At 45.2% G+C, this 19,247-nt stretch overlaps 1 protein-coding gene across 2 annotated transcripts in view; it reads left to right on the top strand.

Moving 5' to 3' along the window:
* Positions 1 to 19,247, top strand: part of MEI1 (meiotic double-stranded break formation protein 1) — a 1,359,645-nt gene that overhangs the window by 148,312 nt on the left and 1,192,086 nt on the right. For both annotated transcript variants that reach the window (XM_077277434.1, XM_077277433.1), the window contains exon 7: positions 7,760 to 7,963. In XM_077277434.1, coding sequence (XP_077133549.1) covers positions 7,760 to 7,963 — 204 coding nt within the window. The remainder of the gene's footprint in view (positions 1 to 7,759; positions 7,964 to 19,247) is intronic.

Below are 19,247 nucleotides of genomic sequence, written 5' to 3'. Positions count from 1 at the left end.
TTTAACAACATCAGAAAAACCAGCAATAAATCGACGATAAAAGTTAGCAAAGCCCAAAAATTTCTGAAGACTCTTAAGAGAAGAGGGTTGCGTCCAATCACAAATAGCCCGAACCTTGACAGGATCCATCTCGATGGAAGAGGGGGAAAAAATGTATCCCAAGAAGGAAATCTTTTGAACCCCAAAAACGCACTTAGAACCCTTCACACACAAGGAATTAGACCGCAAAACCTGAAAAACCCTCCTGACCTGCTGGACATGAGAGTCTCAGTCATCCGAAAAAATCAGAATATCATCCAGATACACGATCATAAATTTATCCAAATAATCACGGAAAATGTCATGCATAAAGGACTGAAAGACTGAAGGGGCATTTGAAAGGCCAAAAGGCATCACCAAATACTCAAAGTGGCCCTCGGGCGTATTAAATGCGGTTTTCCACTCATCCCCCTGCTTAATTCGCACCAAATTATACGCCCCACGGAGATCTATCTTAGAGAACCACTTGGCCCCCTTTATGCGAGCAAACAAATCAGTCAGCAGTGGCAACGGATATTGATATTTAACCGTGATTTTATTCAAAAGCCGATAATCAATACACGGCCTCAAAGAGCCATCTTTCTTAGACACAAAGAAAAAACCGGCTCCTAAGGGAGATGACGAAGGACGAATATGTCCCTTTTCCAAGGACTCCTTTATATATTCTCGCATAGCAGCATGTTCAGGCACAGACAGATTAAATAAACGACCCTTAGGGTATTTACTACCCGGAATCAAATCTATGGCACAATCGCACTCCCGGTGCGGAGGTAATGAACCAAGCTTAGGTTCTTCAAAAACGTCACGATAGTCAGACAAGAATTCAGGAATCTCAGAGGGAATAGATGACGAAATGGAAACCAAAGGTACGTCCCCATGCATCCCCTTACATCCCCAGCTTAACACAGACATAGCGTTCCAGTCGAGGACTGGGTTATGAGATTGCAGCCATGGCAATCCAAGCACCAACACATCATGTAGATTATACAGCACAAGAAAGCGAATAATCTCCTGATGATCCGGATTAATTCGCATAGTTACTTGTGTCCAGTATTGTGGTTTATTACTAGCCAATGGGGTGGAGTCAATCCCCTTCAGAGGTATAGGAGTTTCAAGAGGCTCTAAATCATACCCACAGCGTTTGGCAAAGGACCAATCCATAAGACTCAAAGCGGCGCCAGAGTCGACATAGGCATCCGCGGTAATAGATGATAAAGAACAAATCAGGGTCACAGATAGAATAAACTTAGACTGAAAAGTGCCAATTGAAACTGACTTATCAAGCTTCTTAGTACGCTTAGAGCATGCTGATATAACATGAGTTGAATCACCACAATAAAAGCACAACCCATTTTTTCGTCTAAAATTCTGCCGTTCGCTTCTGGACAGAATTCTATCACATTGCATATTCTCTGGCGTCTTCTCAGTAGACACCGCCAAATGGTGCACAGGTTTGCGCTCCCGCAGACGTCTATCGATCTGGATAGCCATTGTCATGGACTCATTCAGACCCGCAGGCACAGGGAACCCCACCATAACATCCTTAACGGCATCAGAGAGACCCTCTCTGAAATTCGCCGCCAGGGCGCACTCATTCCACTGAGTAAGCACAGACCATTTACGGAATTTTTGGCAGTATATTTCAACTTCATCTTGCCCCTGAGATAGGGACATCAAGGCTTTTTCCGCCTGAAGCTCTAAATGAGGTTCCTCATAAAGCAACCCCAAGGCCAGAAAAAACGCATCCACATTGAGCAACGCAGGATCCCCTGGAGCCAATGCAAAAGCCCAATCTTGAGGGTCGCCCCGGAGCAAGGAAATCACAATCCTGACCTGCTGAGCAGGATCTCCAGCAGAGCGAGATTTCAGGGACAAAAACAACTTGCAATTATTTTTGAAATTTTGAAAGCAAGATCTATTCCCTGAGAAAAATTCAGGCAAAGGAATTCTAGGTTCAGATATAGGAACATGAACAACAAAATCTTGTAAATTTTGAACTTTCGTGGTGAGATTATTCAAACCTGCAGCTAAACTCTGAATATCCATTTTAAACAGGTGAACACAGAGCCATTCCAGGATTAGAAGGAGAGAGAGAGAGGAAGGCTGCAATATAGGCAGACTTGCAAGTGATTCAATTGAAAGCACACTCAGAACTGAAGGAAAAAAAAAAAAAAAAAAAATTTTTTCAGCAGACTTCTTTTTTCTCTCCTTTCTCTGCCAATTAATTTAACCCTTTGTGGGCCGGTCAAACTGTTATGGTTCTCAATGGCAAGAGAACATAGCCCAGCATACATAGGAACTAGCTCTTGGAAGGATGGAAACTTAAACTGACCATGAACTAAACCTGCCACACAACTAACAGTAGCCGGGTAGCGTAGCCTGCGTTTTATCCCTAGACGCCCAGCGCCGGCCGGAGGACTAACTAATCCTGGCAGAGGAAAATATAGTCCTGGCTCACCTCTAGAGAAATTTCCCCGAAAGGCAGACAGAGGCCCCCACATATATTGGCGGTGATTTAAGATGAAAATGACAAACGTAGTATGAAAATAGGTTTAGCAAAATCGAGGTCCGCTTACTAGATAGCTGGAAGACAGAAAGGGTACTTTCATGGTCAGCTGAAAACCCTATCAATACACCATCCTGAAATTACTTTAAGACTCTAGTATTAACTCATAACATCAGAGTGGCAATTTCAGATCACAAGAGCTTTCCAGACACAGAAACGAAACTGCAGCTGTGAACTGGAACAAAATGCAAAAAACAAACAAGGACAAAAGTCCGACTTAGCTGGAAGTTGTCTGGTAGCAGGAACATGCACAGAAAGGCTTCTGATTACAATGTTGACCGGCATGGAAGTGACAGAGGAGCAAGGTTAAATAGCGACTCCCACATCCTGATGGGAACAGGTGAACAGAGGGGATGATGCACACAAGTTCAATTCCACCAGTGGCCACCGGGGGAGCCCAAAATCCAATTTCACAACAGGGGGCAGTGCGGACCTTCATACTATATATGGGGCAGTGGGGACCTTCATACTATATATAGGGGGCAGGGGGACCTTCATGCTGTATATAGGGGCAGTGGGGACATCATACTATATATAGGGACAATGGAAAATCATATTTTATATAGGTGCTATGTAGCCATTTTACTATACGGTATATAGGGAGCACTGGGACCCTCAATGTATAATAAAGGGCTTTGGGGACCATTATATTGTGTATTGGGGGCTGTAGGACCATCATTCTGTATATTCAGAGCTTATGTAGTAGAAAGGGCATGGTGGTGTCATTGGTCTTTGTATAGAGTGTTTTGTTATGTAGAGGTAATGGTCATTATATTATGTATTTGCAGTGTGGTGGTGATGGTAGTGCGCATTGTGCAACCATATTGTTTTGGCCTTTTATAGTAGTAATATTAATAATATTGGTCTTTGCATTGTGTATTTTTGGTTAGCAACAGTGGTATACTGTAATTATATATACATGCTATTTTAAATGGCTATAGGGTGGTCGTATGGGGAGACATGCATTTTGGGGCTTAGGCCCTTGATCTTTAAGGACCCTAGCAATGCCCCTGCCGTACTGTGTGTTTACATATTCGTGTTTCTGGAGTTGTATATATGTATGTTTGTAAGTAAGCTCAGTTATGATACCATATCTAGCAGTAATCTTGGTTCTGGTACTGTATCAATGTAGCAATCTAGATTCTGGTACGATATGTATGCCGTAAGCTTGGTTCTGTTTCCATATCTTGTAGTAAACATAGTAAGCTTGGTTCTGCTCCCTTATCTCTGCAGTAAGCTTGGTTCTGCTCCCATATCTCTGTAGTAAGCTTGGTTCTGCTCCCATATCTCTGTAGTAAGCTCAGTTAGGCTTCTTTATCTCTGTAGTAAGCTTGGTTCTGCTCCCATATCTCTGTAGTAAGCTTGGTTCTGCTCCCATATCTCTGTCGTAAGCTCCGTTCAGCTCCCATATCTCTGTAGTAAGCTCCTTTCTGTTCCCATATCTCTGTAGTAAGCTCAGTTCTGCTTCCATAGCTCTTTGGTAAGCTCCGTTCTCTTCCTATATCTCTGAGGTAAGCTCGGTTCTGCTCCCATAGCTCTATAGTAAGCTGCGTTCTGTTCCCATATCTCTGTAGTAAGCTCCATTCTGCTCCAATATCTCTGTAGTAAGCTCCGTTCTGCCCCTATATCTCTGTGGTAAGCTCGGTTCTGCTCCCATATCTCTGTAGTAAGCTCAGTTCTGCTCCCATATTTCTGTAGTAAGCTCCGTTCTGCTCCCATATCTCTGTAGTAAGCTCTGTTCTGCTCCCATAGCACTATAGTAAGCTCCGTTCTGTTCCCATATCTCTGTAGAAAGCTCGGTTCTGCTCCTATATCTCTGTAGTAAGCTATGTTATGCTCCTATATCTCTGTAGTAAGCTCGGTTCTGCTCCTATATCTCTGTGGTAAGCTCGGTTCTGCTCCTATATCTCTGTGGTAAGCTCGGTTCTGCTCCCATATCTCTGTAGTAAGCTCCAGTCAGTTTCCTAGTCTACGTAGGAATCTTGGTTCTGGTCTCGTGTCTATGTAGTCAGCTTGCTTCTGTTACAGTATCTATGTAGGCAGCAAGCTTGGTTCTGCTTCCCTATATATGCATCTAGCTCCGTTCTGTTCCCATATCTATGTACAAGTCTGCGTAGAGAAAGAACCCCTTGCAAGGCAAGGGTGAGGTGAATGGCACTAGAGGGCACCACGGCCGCTGTACCTCGTCACCCACTGAACCCAAGTCAACACACAGGGGTGCTCGGGAGAAGGGCAAGGGCGTGGGGCGTTATATGGTTCCTCTGTCAGGCTTAGATCTGGCAAGGGGGTCCTTTTTTAACATTGTTATTTTAAGTAATTTATTTTCCCTATATATGCATCTAGCTCACCCACTGAACCCAAGTCAACACACAGGGGTGCTCGGGAGAAGGGCAAGGGCGTGGGGCGTTATATGGTTCCTCTGTCAGGCTTAGACCTGGCAAGGGGGTCCTTTTTTAACATTGTTATTTTAAATAATTTATTTTCCCTATATATGCATCTAGCTCCGTTCTGTTCCCATATCTATGTACAAGTCTGTTTTTAAAGCCTGCTATCACTGCTGCTTTAATGCAGCGGCCAGAAATAAGCAGGGCAAAAGCACCGCAACTGGAAGGCCACTGCCTTGTGATTGCCCCCAGGCTGAAAAATGCCAGCCAGCCCCTGGTTGAGAGGGAGAGCAGCTTGCTGTGCGGGCAGGTCTAGAAGCAGCAGGCGTAGAGAAAGAACCCCTTGCAAGGCAAGGGTGAGGTGAATGGCACTAGAGGGCACCACGGCCGCTGTACCTCGTCACCCACTGAACCCAAGTCAACACGCAGGGGTGCTCGGGAGAAGGGCAAGGGCGTAGGCTGTTATATGGTTCCTCTGTCAGACTTAGACCTGGCAAGGGGGTCCTTTTTTAACATTGTTATTTTAACCCCTTAGTGACGGAGCCAAATTTTTTAAATCTGAGCAGTGTCACTTTATTTGGTAATAACTCTGGAACGCTTCAACAAATCCCAGTGATTTTGAGATTTTTTTTCATGACACATTATACTTTATGATAATAGTAAGTTTAGGTCGATATGTTTTGTAGTTATTTATAAAAAATATCCAAATTTGAGAAAAATGATAAAAAATTAGCAATTTTCAAATTTTGAATGATTATCCCTTTAAGCTAGATAGTCATACCACAGCAAAACATTAATAAATAACATTTCCCACATGTCTGCTTTACATCAGCACCATTTGTAAAATGTTATTTTATATTGTTAGCATTTTAGGAGGTTTAAAAATGTAGCAGTCATTTTTAATTTTTTCTAGGAAATTTATAAAATTTACTTTTGTAGGGACCTATCCATGTTTGAAGTGCCTTTAGGGGTCCCACATATTGGGAAACCCCCAAAAGTGATACCATTTTAAAAACAGCACCACCTGAAATATTGAAAACTGCAGTCAAGTAGTTTATTAAAGGGCCACTGTCACCCCCTCCAGCCGTTATAAACTAAAAGAGCCACCTTGTGCAGCAGTAATGCTGCAGTCTAACAAGGTGGCTCTTTTAGTTTTTGATTCATTTATTACCTCAATAAAGCGTTTTAAAAATTGGCCACACATACCAGATATTGTACCAAGAGGCGGTCCGAATCGTCCTCTATCAATCTTCCAACTGCCGTCACTCTTCTCTTCAGGGCCGATGGTACCCGCCCCCTTCGCGTTGTTGCTTCTTAAATCCGGCGCCTGCGCTGTGCGTGCCTGCCTGGGGCCTGCGCAGTCTTCATTGTCAGTCACAGCTCAGATCCAGGGTGCCTGACTGCGCCTGTGCAGGCAGTGCGGCCACCCTGTTGCTGAATCCCCGCCCCGCACTGTGTTATTCATTATGCACAGTGCGGGGCTGGGGTTCCTGGGCATGCGCACTGCGCTGTTTAGACGCTCCCCAGCTCAGACGCTCCCCAGCTCCCCCGCCTTCCCAGGAACCCCAGCCCCGCACTGTGCATAATGAATAACAGTGCGGGGCAGGGATTCAGCAACAGGGTGGCTACACTGCCCGCACCTGCGCAGTCAGGCACCCGGCATCTGAGCTGTGACTGACAATGAACACTGCGCAGGCCCCAGGCAGGCACGTACAGCGCAGGCGCCGGATTTAAGAAGAAACAGCGCTCAGGGGGCGGCGACCATCGCCCCTGAAGAGAAGAGTGACGGCAGTTGGGAGATTCATAGAGGACGATTCGGACCGCCTCCTGGTACAATATCTGGTATGTGTGGCCAATTTTTAAAACGCTTTATTGAGGTAATAAATGAATCAAAAACTAAAAGAGCCACCTTGTTAGACTGCAGCATTACTGCTGCACAAGGTGGCGCTTTTAGTTTATAACGGCTGGAGGGGGTGACAGTGGCCCTTTAACGCTTCAGGTGATTTTCAGGAATTAATGCAAGTGGCATGACATAAATGAAAAAGTGTATTTTTACCACCTAAATGTTGCTGACTTCTGAACAGGTTACAACAGCCGGCACACTGTAAGGCCGCTATTTGGTCATGAATTGCCATGGCAAACATCAGGACCACACAATCATGGTCTAAGGGCACCAATTGGGATAAAGAGGAAGCCCCCACACTCTGTTAACCATTTACATGATATAGTCACTATTGACAGCAGCATCTAAGGGGTTAAACAGATTTGGACGGTGCAAACACTGATCATGGCTGATGCAGCAAGCTGACAGCTATAGTGTACAGCTGACAGCTGTGGGATTGTCTCCTGTATGGGGATGCTATTCTTCTATATGTCAGGTCAGTTAAAAGACGTATTGGCGGTCATTAAGGGGTTAAGTAATTTCCCTATCCACATTTGTTTGCAGGGCAATTGTCTTGTCTTGCACTTACCTCCATTTTGCTTCCTTTTGCAGCCCCCTAGCCTTAACTATGATCATTTTACAGACATTTTTAAGCACTAAAGTGTGTGTCAAAGTTGACTTCTATTGGGCCAAGTTCAGACCCGAGCCAAACTTTTTACTGTATATTTGTCAAACTGGCAAACCCAGACATCGACGGGTTCACTCATCACTATACCAGATAAGTTCTAGTCCTTTCCGCAGTGACCTTAATGTTTATATGTTGGTGAAGTATATTGCAATCCAGTTGAATATAACTATTCTGATTACTATATTTTTTTTTCTGTCAAGACAATCTTGTAGAACAGTTACCACAGGGATTGATGTACCCTAATGAAGGACTAAAAGCTGCGGTGTGTTACTTGTATGGAAAGCTTTACTCTTCAACAGCAGCAACATTAAAACTTGCTGATCATTTCATTAATAAACTTTGTGAACTTTTTCTGGCTACACTGGAAAATGCACAGACAAAAGAATTGAAGATCAATTGTATGGGTAAGTGTACTACATCCATAAAGCTTTATTTACCAGCCTTACAATGCAAAAACAAATAGTAAATTACATATATAGTTAAATAGGTTGAAAAAAGACCTAGGTCCATCAAGCTCAATCTTTCTCCACCAATTGTACATTTCGTATATACTCAAGTATAAGTTGAGTTTTTAGTACCCTTTTTGTGTGCTGAAAATGCCCCCCCTCAGCTTATACTCGAGTCATTGTCCCAGAAGTTGGAGGGGGAGTGGCAGCAGTGGAGCAGCGGGTCACAGAGGCAGGAGCCAGCTGCTGCGGCTAAAGCCTGTGCCCACTGCTAAAGAGAAATGAATATTCTCTGCGCTGAAAGTGAATATTCATTTCTCTGTAATAGGGTGCATAGTGAAAGCTGCAGCTGCAGACTTCCAGAAGCAGCCGGGCGATCTGTTGTGAATTTACCTTTTTGGCTCCCTCTAGTGGTTACTAGTGATTTGACTCTGGGAATGTCTGCCATCCCTTGTATGCTCACCTGGGTCGTTAGGTCAGGGGTGTTGCTATATTAGCTCCCTGGACCTTCAGTTCAATGCCTGGCAACGTTGTAATCAGAGCTAATCTGTTGTGCTCTTGTCTACTGATCCTGGTTCCTGCTAGATTAAGCTAAGTCTGCTTTCTTGCTTTTTGCTATTTGTTTTTGTTTGCATTTTTGTCCAGCTTGTACATAATCTGTATCTTATCCTTGCTGGAAGCTCTAGGGAGGCTGGAGTTCTCCCCCCGGGCCGTTAGACGGTTCGGGGGTTCTTGAATTTCCAGTGTGGATTTTTGATAGGGTTTTTGTTGACCATATAAGTTATCTTACTACATTCTGCTATTAGTAAGTGGGCCTCTCTTTGCTAAACCTAGTTCATCTCTGTGTTTGTCATTTCCTCTTACCTCACCGTTATTATTTGTGGGGGGCTTGTATCCAACTTTTGGGGTCTATTCTCTGGAGGCAAGAGAGGTCTTTGTTTTCCTCTTCTAGGGGTAGTTAGTCCTCCGGCTGGCGCGAGACATCTAGCGACCAACGTAGGCATGTTCCCCGGCTACTTCTAGTGTTGGCGTTAGGAGTAGATATATGGTCAACCCAGTTACCACTGCCCTATGAGCTGGATTTTTGTACTTCGCAGACTTACTTGTTCCTCTGAGACCCTCGCCATTGGGGTCATAACAGTTTGCCAGGCCAGTATTAAATGTTAAATGCATTGCAGAAGCGGGATTATAAGAAAGAAAGAAAATTCTGAGTTTTTTTTTTTCTCTTTCTCATTTTTTTTTTCTTTTCCCCTTTACCTCTGAGTGGCTTGTGTTTGCTGCAGACATGAATGTCCAGACCTTGATTACAGGTGTGGACCAGCTTACTGCTCGTGTGCAGGGCATACAAGATTATGTTATCAGAAATCCTATGTCAGAACCTAAGATACCGATTCCTGAACTGTTTTCCGGAGACCGATTTAAATTTAGAAATTTCAGGAATAATTGTAAATTGTTTTTGTCCCTGAGACCCTGTTCATCTGGAGACTCCGCTCAGCAAGTGAAAATTGTTATTTCTTTTTTACGGGGCGACCCTCAGGATTGGGCCTTCTCGCTGGCGCCAGGAGATCCGGCATTGGCTGATATTGATGCGTTTTTTCTGGCGCTCGGTTTGCTTTATGAGGAACCCAATCTTGAGATTCAGGCAGAAAAAGCCTTGCTGGCTATGTCTCAGGGCCAGGACGAGGCTGAAGTGTATTGCCAAAAATTTCGGAAATGGTCCGTGCTGACCCAGTGGAACGAGTGTGCATTGGCTGCAAATTTCAGAAATGGCCTTTCTGAAGCCATTAAGAATGTGATGGTGGGTTTTCCCATTCCCACAGGTCTGAATGATTCCATGGCCCTGGCAATTCAAATCGACCGGCGGTTGCGAGAGCGCAAAACCGCAAATTCCCTCATGGTGTTGTCTGAACGGGCACCTGATTTAATGCAATGTGATAGAATCCTGACTAGAAATGAGCGGAAAATTCATAGACGCCAGAATGGCTTGTGTTACTACTGTGGTGATTCTACACATGTTATCTCAGCATGCTCTAAACGTCTTACTAGGGTTGTTAGTCCTGTCGCCATTGGTAATTTGCAACCTAAATTTATTCTATCTGTAACTTTGATTTGCTCACTGTCATCGTATCCTGTCATGGCGTTTGTAGACTCAGGTGCTGCCCTGAGTCTGATGGATCTGTCATTTGCCAAGCGCTGCGGTTTTGTTCTGGAGCCATTAGAAAATCCTATCCCTCTTAGGGGTATTGATGCTACGCCTTTGGCAAAAAATAAACCGCAGTTTTGGACACAGGTTACCATGTGCATGACTCCCGAACATCGGGAGGTGATACGTTTTCTTGTTCTGCATAAGATGCATGATTTGGTTGTTTTGGGTTTGCCATGGTTACAGACCCATAATCCAGTCTTGGACTGGAAGGCAATGTCGGTGTCAAGTTGGGGCTGCCATGGAATTCATGGAGATTCCCTGCCCTTGTCTATTGCTTCTTCTACGCCTTCGGAAGTTCCGGCGTATTTGTCTGATTATCAGGATGTCTTCAGCGAGTCTAAGTCCAGTGCACTGCCTCCTCATAGGGAATGTGACTGTGCAATAGATTTGATTCCTGGTAGTAAGTTTCCTAAGGGGAGACTGTTTAATTTGTCGGTACCTGAACATACCGCGATGCGTTCATATATCAAGGAGTCTCTTGAGAAGGGGCATATCCGTCCTTCTTCTTCCCCTCTTGGTGCGGGATTCTTTTTTGTGGCCAAAAAGGACGGATCTTTGAGGCCTTGTATTGACTATCGGCTTTTAAACAAGATCACTGTTAAATTTCAGTATCCTTTGCCGCTGTTGTCAGACTTGTTTGCCCGGATTAAAGGTGCCAAGTGGTTCACCAAGATAGACCTTCGTGGTGCGTACAACCTTGTGCGCATTAAGCAAGGCGATGAATGGAAAACCGCATTCAATACGCCCGAAGGTCATTTTGAGTACTTGGTGATGCCATTTGGGCTCTCTAATGCACCTTCAGTTTTTCAGTTCTTCATGCATGACATTTTCCGGAAGTATCTGGATAAATTTTTGATTGTTTATCTGGATGATATTCTGTTTTTTTCTGATGATTGGGACTCGCATGTGGAGCAGGTCAGGATGGTTTTTAAGATTTTGCGTGAAAATTCTTTGTTTGTTAAAGGCTCAAAGTGTCTCTTTGGTGTACAGAGGGTTCCCTTTTTGGGGTTCATTTTTTCCCCTTCTGCTGTGGAGATGGACCCAGTCAAGGTCCGAGCTATTCATGATTGGACTCAACCCTCGTCAGTTAAGAGTCTTCAGAAGTTCTTGGGTTTTGCTAACTTCTACCGTCGTTTTATCGCAAATTTTTCTAGCGTTGTTAAACCATTGACGGATATGACCAAGAAAGGCTCTGATGTAGCTAACTGGGCTCCTGCTGCCGTGGAGGCTTTCCAGGAGTTGAAACGCCGGTTTACTTCGGCGCCTGTTTTGTGCCAACCTGACACCCCACTTCCCTTTCAGGTGGAGGTGGATGCTTCGGAGATTGGGGCAGGGGCCGTTTTGTCGCAGAGAGGCCCTGGTTGCTCTACTATGAGACCTTGTGCCTTTTTCTCCAGGAAGTTTTCGCCGGCAGAGCGAAATTATGATGTGGGCAATCGGGAGTTGTTGGCCATGAAGTGGGCATTTGAGGAGTGGCGTCATTGGCTCGAGGGTGCTAAGCATCGTGTGGTGGTCTTGACTGATCACAAAAATCTGATGTATCTCGAGTCTGCTAAACGCCTGAATCCTAGACAGGCCCGCTGGTCATTGTTTTTCTCCCGTTTTGACTTTGTGGTCTCGTATTTACCAGGTTCTAAGAATGTGAAGGCCGATGCTCTGTCTAGGAGCTTTGTGCCTGATGCTCCTGGAGTCGCTGAACCTGTGGGTATTCTTAAGGAAGGAGTTATCTTGTCAGCTATTTCTCCTGATCTGCGGCGTGTGTTGCAGAGATTTCAGGCTGGTAGGCCTGACTCTTGTCCATCTGACAGATTGTTTGTGCCTGCTAAATGGACCAGCAGAGTCATTTCCGAGGTTCATTCCTCAGTGTTGGCAGGGCACCCGGGAATTTTTGGCACCAGAGATCTGGTGGCCAGGTCCTTTTGGTGGCCTTCCTTGTCAAGGGATGTGCGGTCATTTGTGCAGTCCTGTGGAATTTGTGCTCGAGCTAAGCCTTGCTGTTCTCGTGCCAGCGGGTTGCTCTTGCCCTTGCCTGTCCCGAAGAGACCTTGGACACACATCTCTATGGATTTCATTTCTGATCTTCCGGTGTCTCAGGGCATGTCTGTCATCTGGGTGATATGTGATCGTTTCTCCAAGATGGTCCATTTGGTTCCTTTGCCTAAGCTGCCCTCCTCTTCTGATCTGGTTCCTGTGTTCTTCCAGAACGTGGTTCGTTTGCACGGCATTCCTGAGAATATTGTGTCGGACAGAGGATCCCAGTTTGTTTCCAGGTTCTGGCGATCCTTTTGTGGTAGGATGGGCATTGATTTGTCGTTTTCGTCCGCTTTTCATCCCCAGACTAACGGACAAACGGAGCGAACTAATCAGACTCTGGAGGCTTATTTGAGGTGTTTTGTCTCTTCTGATCAGGATGATTGGGTGACCTTCTTGCCGTTGGCTGAATTTGCCCTTAATAATCGGGCTAGTTCCGCCACCTTGGTTTCGCCATTTTTCTGCAACTCTGGTTTCCATCCTCGTTTTTCCTCGGGACATGTGGAGCCTTCTGACTGTCCTGGGGTGGATTCTGTGGTGGATAGGTTGCAGCGGATCTGGAGTCAGGTGGTGGACAACTTGAAGTTGTCACAGGAGAAGGCTCAGCGTTTTGCCAACCGCCGCCGCGGTGTGGGTCCCCGACTTCGCGTTGGGGATTTGGTATGGCTCTCTTCTCGATTTGTTCCTATGAAGGTCTCCTCTCCCAAATTTAAGCCTCGCTTCATTGGTCCTTACAAGATATTGGAAATCCTTAATCCTGTATCCTTTCGCCTGGATCTTCCGGTGTCGTTTGCCATTCACAACGTATTTCATAGGTCCTTGTTGCGGCGGTATGTTGTGCCTGTGGTCCCTTCTGCTGAGCCTCCTGCTCCGGTGTTGGTTGAGGGCGAGTTGGAGTACGTGGTGGAGAAGATCTTAGATTCTCGTCTCTCCAGGCGGAGGCTTCAGTACCTGGTCAAGTGGAAGGGCTATGGTCAGGAGGATAATTCCTGGGTGGTCGCCTCTGATGTGCATGCGGCCGATTTGGTTCGTGCCTTTCACATCGCTCATCCTGATCGCCCTGGTGGTCTTGGTGAGGGTTCGGTGACCCCTCACTAAGGGGGGGGTACTGTTGTGAATTTACCTTTTTGGCTCCCTCTAGTGGTTACTAGTGATTTGACTCTGGGAATGTCTGCCATCCCTTGTATGCTCACCTAGGTCGTTAGGTCAGGGGTGTTGCTATATTAGCTCCCTGGACCTTCAGTTCAATGCCCGGCAACGTTGTAATCAGAGCTAATCTGTTGTGCTCTTGTCTACTGATCCTGGTTCCTGCTAGATTAAGCTAAGTCTGCTTTCTTGCTTTTTGCTATTTGTTTTTGTTTGCATTTTTGTCCAGCTTGTACATAATCTGTATCTTATCCTTGCTGGAAGCTCTAGGGAGGCTGGAGTTCTCCCCCCGGGCCGTTAGACGGTTCGGGGGTTCTTGAATTTCCAGTGTGGATTTTTGATAGGGTTTTTGTTGACCATATAAGTTATCTTACTACATTCTGCTATTAGTAAGTGGGCCTCTCTTTGCTAAACCTAGTTCATCTCTGTGTTTGTCATTTCCTCTTACCTCACCGTTATTATTTGTGGGGGGCTTGTATCCAACTTTTGGGGTCTATTCTCTGGAGGCAAGAGAGGTCTTTGTTTTCCTCTTCTAGGGGTAGTTAGTCCTCCGGCTGGCGCGAGACATCTAGCGACCAACGTAGGCATGTTCCCCGGCTACTTCTAGTGTTGGCGTTAGGAGTAGATATATGGTCAACCCAGTTACCACTGCCCTATGAGCTGGATTTTTGTACTTCGCAGACTTACTTGTTCCTCTGAGACCCTCGCCATTGGGGTCATAACAGCGATCATGGGTGCCCGCTACTTAAGAGAAATGAATATTCACCTCTCTCCACTCCCATAGGCATGGAGGGCAGTGAATATTCATTCCCTTATGTAGCGGGGACACATGACTGCACAGCGGCTGACACTGTGCGTGCTACTTAATAGTAATGAATACTCCCTGCCCAACACATAGTTCCGCCATGGAGAGTAGTGAGTATTTTGACTGCTGTGCTCTGCTTGTAAGCAGCACATGATGACCCTGCCATGTGCTGCTTACAAGCATAAAGCAGCTGCTGGCACCGGAACAAGACGCAGATGCTGCAAGTGAGCGCAGGGAAGGTAAGTAGGATGGTTTATTTTTTCTATGCTTTTTTGATGGGAACCATGCATACCAGAATAGGGATGAGGAGGCCGTGCATACAAGGATAGAGATGAAAGTGCGATGCATACCAGTATAGTGATGAGGAGTCCATGCAAACCAGAATAGGTATGAGGAACCATGGATACCAGGTAAGGATGAGGTACAACGCATACCAGGATAGGGATGAGGAACCATGCATACCAGGATAGGGATGAAGAGCCATGCATACCAGGATGGGGATGAGGAGTACGTGCATACCAGGATAGGTATAAAGAGGCTGTGCATACCAGGATGGGGATGAGGGGACAATGCATACCAGCTTATACTCGAGTCAATACATTTTCTCAGTTTTTCGTGGGAAATTAGGTGCCTTGGCTTATACTCGGGTCGGCTTATACTCGAGTATACACAGCAATAATTGAAAAACTGACAATAAAATGTTACAACCTTACCTATATTTTTCATTAAGGACAAGTGCTTCACACTGACAGGCTTACAGATACAGTGGCTTGCTAAAGCATTCACCCTTTTGCATTTTATGTGTTTTTCTACCTCACAAACTGGAATTTCATTTTTTTTTGCATGTTTGCATCAGTTCATGTGAAGAATATGCCTGCAACTGTTTACATTTGGTTTTCCTTTTATTGTGAAGCAAACAAGAAATAAGACAAAGTACAGTATTTTTCAGACTCTAAGACGCACCGGACCATAAGATGCACCTAGGTTTTAGAGGAGGAAATTAGAAAAAAAAATTGAAGCAAAAAATGTGGTCAATTCTGTACTAATATTCTCTATCCTAGTATATACAGTGGGGAAAAAAGTATTTAGTCAGCCACCAATCGTGCAAGTTCTCCCACTTAAAAAGATGAGAGAGGCCTGTAATTGACATCATACCGCTCTGGCAAAAATTAAGAGACCACTGCAAAATGTTCAGGTTGTCTGATTTTTCTCTTTATAGGTATATTTTTGAGTAAAATGTAAATTGTTCTTTTATTCTATATGCTTCTGACAACATGTCTCCGAATTTCCAAGCAATAAATTTTATATTTTTTTTCTGACAAAGAAAAATGGTAAAAAAACAAACAAAAAACAATGCTTTCAGACCTCAAATAAAGCAAAGAAAACAAGTTCATGATCATTTAGAAACAATACTAATGTTTTAACTCAGGAAGCGTTCAGGAATCAATATTTTGTGGAATAATCATGATTTTTAATCACAGCTTTCATGCATCTTGGCATGCTTTCCACCAGTCTTTCACACTGCTTCTGGCGCAAAAATTTAAGCAGTTCTTCTTTGTTTGATGGCTTGTGACTATCCATCATCCTCTTGATTACATTCCAGAGGTTTTCAATGGGGTTCAGGTCTGGAGATTGGGCTGCCCATGACAGTGTTTTGATGTGGTGGTCTCTTAATTTTTGCCAGAGCTGTAGGTAGACCACAATTATGAGAGTCAAAATGAGAAAACAAATCCAGAAAATCACCTTGTCTAATTTGACAAGATTTATTTTGCAAATTTTGGTGGAAAATAAGTATTTGGTCACCTAAAAACATGCAAGATTTCTAGCCCTCACAGACCTGTAACTTCTTCTTTAAGAGGCTCCTCTGTCCTCCATTCATTACCTTTAGTAATGGCACCTGTTTGAACTTGTTATCAGTATAAAAAACACCTGTCCACAACCTCAAACAGTCACACTCCAAACTCCACTATGGTGAATGTGAGCAGGTACCAGGATGCAGTAACGGTCGAAGGCAGAGCAAGGGTTAACAGGGAATTTAATGAAACTGCATTACTCCGTGCAGGGAGAGGGTAATTGAGGGAGGTACTAAGGTATCAAACTAATCAGTCTGGCGGTGTTGAGGATCAGTCTCTGTGAAGATGGCGGTGGCATTCTGGTCTGAAGGCTTGAAGAATCTGGCATCGTCCTGGTCCGAGATTGGTCCTGGGTTCCTGTGTTGGCGAGGGTCCTGGAATGTCCTTTGGCGGGGCATGGTTCCACGATGAGTCACAATGGAGGGAGAACAGTCCTTTCTTTGTAAGCGTCGGAACAACACTAATACGGGCAGAAGAGTAAACGAACAATGGCCGCACTCAGTTCACGGCCCGGACGTCGAGTATCGAACTGCACCCCCTGTGGTCTGGTCATGGGGAAGACTCACTCAAGCTTAGCGACACTGTGGGAGTGGATGTCGGGGTTTCAAGGAGAAGTCTCTTCCTACAGTCTCTCTGACTTGAGCCTACTTTGTCCTGACTGCACAGCATGGGAGGGCTCTCACTCTGCCTCCGCACACCACAGCTTCCCACCTACCGAACTCCTGTTCCCATGCACTGTTCCCCTCTTATACCCTTCATGCCCCCTGATCTCAAGTTCAATCGTCTGTCCGGGGCACTAATCTCTCCCCCCTGCAACTTGGGTGACAGCACTGATGGTTCCGGACTCGTCCCGGACAAGGCACACTGAGGCTGGCTCTCCTCTTTACATGAAGACCAGAGAGCTGTCGAAGGACACCAGAAACAAAATTGTAGCCCTGCACCAGGCTGGGAAGACTGAATCTGCAATAGGCAAGCAGCTTGGTGTGATGAAATCAACTGTGGGAGAAATAATAAGAAAATGGAAGACATACAAAACCTTTGATAATCTCCCTCGATCTGGGGCTCCATGCAAGATCTCACCCCGTGGAGTCAAAGTGATCACAAGAACGGTGAGCAAAAATCCCAGAACCACACGAGGGGACCTAGTGAATGACCTACATAGAGCTGGGACCACCGTAACAAAGGCTACTGTCAGTAACACCCTACACCGCCATGGGTTCAGATCCTGCAGTGCCAGACATGTCCCCCTGCTTAAGCCAGTACATGCCCGGGCCTGCCTGAAGTTTTCTAGAGAGTATTTGGATTATCCACAAGAGTGTTGGGAGAATGTCATATGGTCTGATGAAACCAAAGTAGAACTGTTTGGTAGAAACAAAACTCGTCATGTTTGGAGGAGACAGAATGCTGAGTTGCATCCACAGAACACCATACCTACTATGAAGCATGAGGGTGGCAACATCATGCTTTGGAGCTGCTTCTCTGCAAAGGGACCAGGATGACTGATCCATGTACATGAAAGAATGAGTGGGGCTATGTATCTTGAGATTTTGAGTGCAAACCTCCTTTCATCAGCAAGGGCATTGAAGATGAAATGTGGATGGGTCTTTCAGCATGATAATGATCCCAAGCACACCACCAGGGCAACGAATTAGTGGCTTCGCAAGAAGCATATGGAGATCCTGGAGTGGCCTAGCCAGTCTCCAGATCTTAACCCCATAGAAAACCTCCTACATACATCCATTATTAAGGGCCACAAGGGATAGTACCACATGCTGTTTTTGTTCCTACTTATTACTGTGTATAGGGAGTAGATCCAGCATTTTTCCTTTCAGCCTTGAAGGTGTCATGATACAGGTGGGGGTTTGCTTCTTGCTTCTCTTTCCCCAGCCTGGTCATGGAGGGGTTAACCTTTCCTGCCTCTCTTTGGTTCTTGGGTGGCTATTTATTGGTGATATTTCTGGTTGACTGTGTGAGTGATAGTTCATGCTTCCAGGCTAGAGCAGCTGACTCGTATACCCTGGTGATCCTTCTGCCTCTGACTTCCTGTATTTGTGTGAGACCCATTCCCTATCCCTGACTTAGTGTTCGTCTGGTGGTTTTCTTTACAGTGTATGACTCGGCCTGATCTCTGTACCCCACCTCTTGCTTTCCGTCTGTGATACCTCACTCCCGACCGGCTTTGACTTTTGGCTTGTACCCCGACTCTGTCTTAGGTGTCTCATTTTGGATACCGCGCTCCCATTTGGCTCTGACTTCTGGCTTGTCCCTGACTTTGTTCATTGCTGTAACCTCTGGTACTTATGCTCCTGACAGTTTCTGACTCTGCTCATCTGACCACTCTTTCGTTACCTGTGACACCTGTGCGGCTGTTCAGTGTTGCTATACTGTGAGTGTGCTACCTCTCTTCCCTCAACAGCACCCCCTGGTGGAGGTTGCACTAAACTGCAGTGCAACCGCATCACAGAAGGTAATTTCTAGCTCTGTGATCCTTTTCAGATCTTTTGCTTGTTTGTTTGTGTGTCTATTTTAGCTTGTTAAATTAAAAGTTATATTTTATGAGTTTTTTCTTTGCAAAATAAATCTTGCCAAATCAGACAAGGTGATTTTCTGGATTTGTTTTCTCATTTTGACACTCATAGTTGTGGTCTACTTATGATGTCAATTTACAGGCCTCTCTCATCTTATTAAGTCGAAGTGCACTGAACAGCAAGGTGGATTGCTGCTGTGGGGAAAAAAAAGGGATAATATATCGCAGCATAATACCACATGCTGTTTTTGTTCCTACTTATTACTGTGTATAAGGAGTAGATCCAGCATTTTCCCTTTCAGCCTTGAAGGTGTCATGATCCAGGTCGGCGTTTGCTTCTTGCTTCTCTTTCCCCGGCCTGGTCATGGAGGGGTTAACCTTTCCTGCCTCTCTTTGGTTCTTGGGTGGCTATTTTTTGGTGATATTTCTGGTTGACTGTGTGAGTAATAGTTCATGCTTCCAGGCAGGGGTGGGTCAAGGGTAGCCAGGGCCCCTGGCTGTTCAGACACTGTGGGCCCCCCTGGTCATGTGACAGGGTCATGCGACGGCCGTCATGTGACGGGGTCATGCGTGTCATGTTACAAAGATTTTGTAAGCCACCACCATAACACGGTAGACACTTTTGGCCGGGCCCTACTCTACTGTAACCTATTAAATATTTGTTAAAATATGCA

The sequence above is a fragment of the Ranitomeya variabilis genome, chromosome 8, assembly GCF_051348905.1.
Source record: "Ranitomeya variabilis isolate aRanVar5 chromosome 8, aRanVar5.hap1, whole genome shotgun sequence".
Lineage (NCBI taxonomy): Eukaryota > Metazoa > Chordata > Amphibia > Anura > Dendrobatidae > Ranitomeya > Ranitomeya variabilis.
The sequence above is the reverse complement of the archived record's forward strand: the minus strand, read 5'-3'. Positions and strand labels throughout refer to the sequence as shown.